We start from the raw sequence: 9,633 nt of genomic DNA on the forward strand, positions 1-9,633 counted from the left end.
ATTTCAAAAATAGAAAATTCAATACGTCTGTTTTTTAGAAAATTATAATATGATTAAATACATCATTCTAAATAATTAATTGTTTTTAATTAAAATTTAATACACTTAAAAATACACGAAATACTTGAAATCTTTTGCAACTTTGCTACCCAACTAAACTCAAGTTTGTCTCCTCTTTTAGTGATCTTTAAACTCTGGTTTTAATACCACATCGTGTCAAAAGTAATAAGCAGATAATTAGTATATAAACTGCAGCAATCAGAATGAAGAAAACAATGTGAGACTTACTTTCAAACGTCCACCCACAATGTGAGAAGAAGGTGATTACGGGCGGAGATCGGATCCATCAAGATAAGTTGCCGGATCAACAAGGTGAATATTAGCCCATCAGCCTACTAGAGAAGTCTCCATTTTTTGAAACTTTAATGAATAATTAAATTTGTAGTTTTATTTTATCTATCACTGAACAAAGAAAATTAATAACATTGCAACAAAAGTTTAACACAAGCTTAAGAGTTAAGCAGATTGTGTTATCTTACAATCACAGGATATGAATACAAAAAAGAGAAACTAAAGGACGAAATGCTATGGACAAAGAATATAGTAATCATTTGGGAAAGAAACTTTGCTATCTCTGTTAGGGTTAAGCTTATTGTGGCATAGAGAAGGCCCTGATGGTGGCACTGCCCCCTTTGAAAGTTGGTTCTCAAATAAACTACTTTTGAAGTCCCTTAAGTCTCTTATGGGGTCAGCTATTGAAATCATACCCAAGAGTATGAAAATTGCTACAAGAAAGAGAAACAAACAAAATCTTAAACTAGATCTCCTAAAACATTGCATGGTAGCTACTTTCATTCACTTCTTGAACGTATAAGACAATAGCTAATTAAGTCTATCATTGCTTTCTGATGGACAATATCAAATTATATACAACTAACGTTGGAATAGGGACATTGATTTTTTGGTTTCATAAAGGGAAAGGAAATTAATGCATTATTGCAAGTTTTCAACGCCCATGATGCAAAATTATAAAAATTCAGACGCTGCTTTATGTAGTGGAATTGGTTTCATTTGAATAAGAGTATGAAAAAGTTGCTGTGAGTTGAATATATGAGAAGCAGCAGACAATTTTGAAAATACAGTAACAATCGGTAACATGGGTCTTTTGAAACAAATGTCCACCAAATTAGAACTTCAAAGTTCAAACAATTAGTAATATAATTATAGTATTTTCATTAATATAATAATTGATCGAAAAGTATTGTATGTGAGCAAGCAATAAACATTACAACTTCAATAAAAACAGAAAATGTAGCTCAGAAAAATATGTTGGGGGTGTTTAGTATATAATATATTCTTATTTTCTTTTTGTTTTTACCAATAATTAGAAAAATATTACCTTTTTTTTATACCTAATTTCTTATTTGTAAGATTATATGAAGGAATCGTTTTCATTATCTTTTCACATTAAAAATGGAAATAAAGTGCTATTTTTGTGTTAATTAGCAAAACAAAAAATAAAAAAGATCAAAGCATCTTTGAGGCTGACTTCATAAAATTAGTGATGTGATGAGAATGACAGCAACAAATGTGTTTGTAAGGGAAAGAAGATTTTTCTGCCAAATTGGCCAGAATAATAATTATAAATATTTTGTCAACTTCAACTAAGAATAAAGAGTTAAAAATGGTAAGAATATTTAAGAAAACTAAGTCTGCTTATTTGTAGATATCTTAAATATCTTGTTTCTCAATATTGACCTGTATTATGTATTCTTTTCTTCCTTTGGTATATTAGTATTTATTATGGGCGATATTTGAACAACTAATCTTCTTCATTTCATTCATAATCATCAAATTATTTTATAACTCACTTTTGTATTTTTTTTAAATTTGTTATGGGTAAGGCTTTAACTCACACCCTCCTTCAATTTATTCCTTAACATCTTCCACTTTAACATCAGACCATCTTATTTCTCTTAAGACCATGGAAGTTGTTTGTTGATGACAAAGATGCCACTTGTTGAGCAGCTTCCAAGAAGTAGAGAATTTGCCATGAAAAATGTCAATCACTATGGCTGAATCACATTTCAACCAAAGGTTTGGCCAACCTTTCTTGTGAGCAACCTCTATAGTAGTGATAGCAGAGAAAAAAGCAGCATAAAGGGAGTTCTAGATGTTAAGAAAAACAACAAAACAACCCAAAAAAACCTCGACACTATCCTTGAAAATTCCTCTCCCACCTGCCAGACCAGGAGCACCATGAGCAGCCCTATCACTATTAACCTTAATCCAACCCACTAAAGGAGGATGCCACAATACCTCTATTATATTAGGAGCCTTATTGTAATTGATTTTGACATTCAAAATCCTGAGAATAGTGAAATCATGTAAAGAAGCATGGACAAACATATTGGAAGTGTTTCTAGACATAGAGATAGCCAACTTGATTATGTTTTTGGCTTGGTCCAAGGATGTCCATTTATCATCAAATCTAGATTGATTTTTGCTATGCCAAACTGTATTTACTATGTGTATGATTGTAGCAGCTAGAACATCTTTTAATAATGGGCTCCAGTGATGTATACAAATTGACAAGATAATGTCTATAGAAGAAATGTCCAACTGAGTACCAAATAGATTGCTTATCCACTGCCAAAGACTGGTTGCATAGGAACAATTGAGGGACAAGTGATGAGATGTTTCAATGCTTGACTTGCATAAGCTACACATAGAAACCAAGTTGCAACCTAATTTTTGAATATTTTTATTAGTGGGCATCCTCCTATGAAACAACCTCCATGTAGTGAATGATTTCGAAGGAGAGATTGAAGTAGACCAAATACTCTTGCACCATAACATTTGGGATACAGGATGCTTGATACAAGAGAAGGCAGCTTTAAGGGTCAATACTCCATCTGTTGTAGCTTGCTAGACAAGTTTGTCCTATTTGCAGGAGATACAAATTTCAGCAATATTCTTAGCTAAGAGAGGGTCCCTATCAACAATAAGCTCAGGGATGATTCATTTAGATTGAAAAGTGAAGTTGGCTACAAATGCCAAAAGGGAGCAATGCAAGTTAGAAGGAATATTCAGAGTATCAACTAGGGATGCACCAAGCCAATTGTTCTTATAGTAGTTTATGCTCTTGCTATCCCCAACCACTCAAATTGAGTTGTTCATAGCAGTTTTCTAATTGCTTCTTATGTCTGGCCAAATAGAAGACTTGAAGAATCTTTAGCTTGGTAAATTTCCCATTCCAAACCTTTGTCTATAAAATAAAGTCCACTCTTGATTAGAGGAGATCATCTCCTAAGCCACCTTGAGCAGAGCAACTTGATTCATAGCTATTATTGACTTCAACCCCAAGCCCCCTTATTTTGTTGGAGAGTAAACTGTGTGCCAAGCCATTGTAACAATTTTCCTCACAGTGGTATCCCCAGACCATATGAAATTCATAATACATTTGTCAAGTGGTTTAAGAAAATTGGAGACCAAGTATAAACGTGGAAGCTATAGGCCAACATACTTTGAATAATAGATTAACCAACTCCACACTTCCCATTAAAGAGAGCAAAACACCTTTCCAACTAGCCAATTTAATGATGATTCTGTCCGCAATGGTTTGCAAATGCACCTTCTTTGGCTTCCCTTTGAATAGTGTTAGGAACCCCTAAGCAGTTGAAATGAAGGTTTCAAGTAAATAAAAAAAACCCAAAGTGGAGGCCCAAATAGAAATCTTTCTGGGTGTGACATTCCTAGTGTAAAACTTAATCTGCTTAAATTCACATGTTGGCTTGATGCATGGGCATAATCCTGGATCAATCTGTTAAAAGCCCTTAACTTCCTCTTGATTCCTCTACAAAAAATTAGAATATCATCTGCATATTAATTGGTATAAAACTTTAACCTATACATCTTTGAATTTTGTGTGTCACTATAGATATTTATATATACAAATTTTCCTTGTCACTAGACTTAAACTTATACCTTGGATTTTGTTCATCACTATAGCTAAATATGTTTTTCTTATACCTACAGTTTTATTCCATTACTAATAAGTCTGGATGATATTAAAAAAGTCTTACCTATATACACAATTTCATTTCAACCTGTTTTAATTGCTAATAGTAATTTCAAACTATAATATTAATATATAATGGAAAAATAAATATATAAGCCTATCATTATAATTATAATTAAAAAATGCCATATAATGTAATGAAATTAATGAATTAAATATGTCAACGTAAAAATAACACAACTGCATACAACATATACATAAAAAGTCTTATAATCCTAAACTTTATACAATTTGGATCATGTACATCTAAATAAATACAAAATTTGTTTCCAAATAATCAAAATAGTTGATTTCCAAGTTTGTTTAAAAAATTAGTTAACTAATCTTCAACGGCAAGGAATAAAAAGGACATCAATAAATGAATAAAATAATACAACGAAAAAACTCTAGTAATAAAATTTAATAAGCCTATTTCGTAACTTTGGATTCTGGAACAAACAAACATTCACTTTTTTTATTTCAAGATCTTTCCCATATAAGACACATGTTCTTTCTTATAGGTTCCTTTTACTTTGAAAAGTATAGATTCCTTCCAAAAAAAAAGAAGATAGATCTTCCTTCCTTACAAGTTACAATAGATAGCAGTGTATTTTAATCCAGATATTTTTTTGTTAAAATGTATACTTTATTACTTGAGTAAAAGCCTAAAAAACCTTAACAGCATTTTAAAGAATATCTGCTCTTTCAAAAAATATTACAGTTAGCGGTTGAAAGATCATCTCTTTGGTGCTTAAATTTTGAAAGGCCCACCAATTTTTATGATTATACTAATTAAAAATAATAAATATTCATCAAACCTCAAAATTTGAGTGGCAAAAATTTAAATTAACAATAATAATAATAATTTAAAGCTACTTTAAAATAGGATGAAAGTAAGAGGGGGCAAGTTCACCAACTACTATCATCATATAATATTGGTGGAACTCATTACTAGCTTATACAAGTAGAATAAGTTTTAGATTATAATGAAATCAGTAACAATAATATACAGAGAAAATAGATAATTAAAATTTTAAAATAACATATTAATCTAAAATAATAATAAAAAATAATAAAATATGTAAGATAAATAATGTAACTTTATTTAAATTGTCATGAACCAATTGATTGACTATGACCCACCAAATGGGCATCCCATTAAACACCCTAATGTACCATTGTACTGAATATTGAATATTGATCTAGCCTTGAATCATTTGATTAATTAATATTATACAAATTAAATACCAATATGAATGAATAATAGTGCTCATATCAATATTCTCTCTGATGAATGTTAAGCTTCATTGTTGGTGAGGTCAACCCTTTGTGAAATGGGTTGATCAGATAGCCCAACTACCACAACTCCACAAGAGGTATGACCCACAGAATCTAAAAGAAGAACAAGAAGAAAAAAAGTAACAAAAAAGATTATACAATGGCAACGTAAAAGATTTATACATTGTCAATGTATTATAACCAATTATGATTAATTATTATTTATTATTAGATAAAAGTAATACAAATGAATGAATATTATACTTTTTTTATTAATTATTGATGATATAATGTCTACTGGGAAAGAAAGCGTGACCTATATAGTATGTCCAATTTGGTGACCTAAATAAACATTTTCCCTCATGTGCCAAAAAAAACATTTTCCCTCATGTGCAAGTTTGTCAACTCGTACAAACGTAGTAAGATTCATGAATATGTAAAAGCTCTTTTATTTGTAGTAAAAAAAATACTCTTAACTAATAATGAGTTGACTTAGTAGTGTACCGATAGGTGAATCCTCCAATAATATATGAGATAAGATTAATTCAATGGATAATAAGGAGGAGAAATCACATATTTTAGAAAAAGATTAATTTTTTATTCATGTAACTAAATATCATTGGTTAACAAAAATAAAAAGAATACTCATACAATTTATACATAATTTAATGACTGGTTAAAATATTTAAGGCTGAAACAGTTGCTGAAATAAAATTATTGAAAATATTTAGGTGAAAATGATGATCAACAATCACATGGTTGACTAACTTAGTGTCCTGAGAGGGCCACGTGTCCTAATGGTTTGTCCAACCAATGCCTCAAATGATCATCTTGAAAGGGCCATTTGTCCTTATTATTTGTCTAAAGGAGTGTTCTATATTACTCCATAGTCATTATCACAAGATAATTTTAATTGAATTATAAATATACTATATAATATTACAATTTTACCTTTTTAAGTTTCATTACAAAATTACAAATTTATTATTTCTTATTTATGAATAAGGGAAAATAAAGTAAATATTACATTAAGAAATAAAATATCTCATAAAGAGGATTAATAATTCAAAGTTGTTCCGATACTTGAAATATGTATTGTATTTGTTCTACATTGTCTGATATTCAAATAGTGTAGAATGACCAATATCATATATCAGACTCAAATCTCTTATTATAATGACCACCAGATATAAACATCAAATAAAAATGTCACATGTGTAGTTGAGTCCATGTGTGTGCTAGAACTTGTAATTTTTATTCTCTAATAATATCTTGGTAGCCTCTCAACGCACCCAGAGACGTATGCACAATTGACCGAATCCTGTTACCAAATTCTCTTGTTTATTCTCTTCTATTTATTCTATGTATTTTATTTAATTGTTTGTGGTCAACGCTGCGCAATGATCGCTGGTGCTGCACCAGAAGAAGTCATAAGGTAGTCTGGCGGTGAGAGTGAAATATAAGGAAAGAAGAGTAGGAAGTTGTGGGTTTGAGTTTCACCACCCATAACAAATTTGAAGGAAAAAGAAAGTTATTAGGTGTTGATGGTTAGGATAAATGATGAATGATTGAGGTTGATAGTTCGAATCTCACCTATAACAATTACTAATGTATTAACATTTGCCCAATAAAAAAAATGATTAATAATCTTTTTAAAAGAAAGACAAAGAAAGAATCTCAATCAGAAAATGTTTTCCCACAAAATGTACAGATATTATTTAATTTTACGAGTGATGCTAGTGAAATCACCTTTAGGTTTACAATTATTCACTACTTCAAACGTGCTTGTATTAATAAACTACTTTTTTACTTACATGTTTGTGTTCTTCATGAAACTAACATACAATTACTCATAGTTATTTTAACTTGTGAACATAGTAAAGAACTAACACCACTCTTATATTTTACAAATTAAGCATCACAAAGCTCCTTCAGTCTTGGGCTTCATGGTTATGTGAAATGATTGTTACGAAACCACAACCATTGGTCCCCCTCCTTCACTGATTGGCATAAAACTCACTCTTTTCTGCAAAATTGTTTATCCAAAACAAACCATTAATTTAGATACATGCAAATGATGCAACTTTGCATAATATTGTTTGCTTAACCACCCTTTCATAAATAATAGTTTCATGGTAACCTAATCATGTCATGCATTTTTTTAATAAGTTTAAATTATACAATATATATGGAAGAATCATTATCTTGTGCAAAACAAACAAACTGAAAAGGACGCAGCATTTAAGAATTTGGTTATTAGTAAATTGAGGTTGGGTTAGAATATTATCGACTTAATGTAATTTGAAAATGATTACCCAAAAATAGTTGAGATTCTGGAGAGTGTATATCACTTAATACAATGAGAGTGTATATCACTTAATACAATTTTTCTCCAAATTTTTAACCATTCACAAGCTAATCATACAAAAAAGTCAACCATGCAAATGTGACTTGAAAATGTTTCTTCCCATTACTTGAGGGTCCAGTACCACATAAGATTGTGACACATGGACTTTAAAAAAATTGATGATTCAGATTTTAAAATATTTTTAGGCAGAAACTTATTACAATTGATGAAACAAATATGAGTTTCACATTCCAGTACTGGACTCTCAAGTACCATAGAGAGGATCCCCACGTGACTTTGTTGTTTTTAGAAATCATACCTTTGAACTCTCCCCAACTTTGTCTTTGCCATGTTTCCAATGCATCAGGAACTTCTCCTTCATCATCATCTTCTCTCCAATTTCCTCAATTTCATGTTTACTATCACTTCCACCATTACTACCCATGCAAAGTCCCATGATCTTTTCACCCACCTCAGCCTCATTTTTACTACATTGAATCAACTTCTCCACCTCCTTCTTTGGAAGTCTCATTTTCAACCTAACCCCACCATTTTGCATATTGCACTGTTGTTTCATAATTGTAAGGTCAGAAGCTGATCTTCTAGACAAAACTAGGCTCTCAAGCCTGTCTTTGGCACTCATGCTAATTCCAGAATGGACCCTTCTTGGAATAACTTTACACTCTTTTGGAAGCTCCACAAGAAAATAGAGCCTCTTTGGCTGCAAATCTTTGTGTCCTTCCAAAGGCTTTGCCCTTATCCCATAATGCTTCACTGCCTCAGATTCAAGCAAAACAAGACCAGGGTGGTTTTTTAGGACTTCACTTGCTTTCACTGGTGTTTTTAACTTGAAGGTTTCTCCATCAATTTTCATCACCTTTGTGGTCTTCTTTCCACCTAAGCTATTTCCCATTAGTACCTAAAATGACCTAAATTTGAGTTTGGTTATTTTTTTCAGTGCTATGAGGCACTAAAAAGTGAAGAGGAAGTAAATGTGAGTGTCTCAAGAATGATAATAATAATAAGCAAAATTTGTAGTCTTTTCAGGGTATTCATTAATCCTCACAAATCACCAAAGTTGTAACGCTCACATGGAAGTGGTGGTTGTGAGATTAAGACATTGTTATATGGGTGGTTGTGAAATTTGGGGTCATAGGTCAACAAAGAAGGCAAAGTTTGAAAGCAAGACAAATTTTTTGACAGGTACAAAAACAGAAAAGACTAAACTAAGTACCATTTCGCTTTCTAATGAAGAAAAAAACTTGAACTAGCAACCGTTAGCATAGTGATTAGTACCAAAAAAAGTTAGCATAGTGATACTTTTCATCTAGCCATATGTATCCCAGGTGTTTTAAATAGAGGTTGTGATTATGGTTACGATCATTACAGTTGTTGTTGTTATGTGAATTATTTTATGATTAAAAATATTTTTGAATTTGAGGTAGCATAATACAGTTTGATGTACCCTAAATACAATCCAATATAATTGTGCTGCAACCTAATATAATCACATAATTATGGTTCAATATTATACCATAATTATAATGTAATAAGACTCTAACGGTCACCACAATAATAATATTATGACCATCAAAATAACAACAATATTACAATCACATTTGGTAATGCAATATAAGTTATCATATTCAAATAATCCTTTTGAAGTGCCAACATATTCAACAAAGTGAAACTATCTTTCTTTGTGACAGTTATTGTATACACAAGATTCATCAATAAACATGTATTATTTAAACCAACAAATTTAAGATAGAGAAGTAATAAGCACAAACACACAAAACTAAGTACCATGTCACTTTCTAAGAAATAAAAAAATTGAACAATCATACTTACTACAGTGCTACATGTGAAAGGCTTTGTCGCGGCTTAGCTAATGTTTTTCAACAACCATGCTCTAATCTTTCAATGTGAGGTCCCAGTTATTAGATTT

At 31.0% G+C, this 9,633-nt stretch overlaps 1 protein-coding gene across 2 annotated transcripts; it reads right to left on the reverse strand.

Moving 5' to 3' along the window:
- Positions 7,037 to 8,825, reverse strand: LOC109359480 (uncharacterized protein At1g66480-like). Of its 2 annotated transcripts, none has more exons than XM_019604161.1 (2): positions 8,002 to 8,822; positions 7,037 to 7,367 (listed from the first exon to the last, which is right to left on the reverse strand). In XM_019604161.1, exons 1-2 carry the CDS (start codon positions 8,596 to 8,598, stop codon positions 7,305 to 7,307), a joined length of 660 nt encoding a protein of 219 aa, XP_019459706.1. In that variant the 5' UTR covers positions 8,599 to 8,822; the 3' UTR covers positions 7,037 to 7,304. The 2 variants fall into 2 exon arrangements, with proteins under 2 accessions (XP_019459706.1, XP_019459707.1); XM_019604162.1 differs by having other exon boundaries at positions 7,153 to 7,364; positions 8,005 to 8,825.

The sequence above is a fragment of the Lupinus angustifolius genome, chromosome LG11 (assembly GCF_001865875.1).
Source record: "Lupinus angustifolius cultivar Tanjil chromosome LG11, LupAngTanjil_v1.0, whole genome shotgun sequence".
NCBI classification, from domain to species: Eukaryota; Viridiplantae; Streptophyta; class Magnoliopsida; order Fabales; family Fabaceae; genus Lupinus; species Lupinus angustifolius.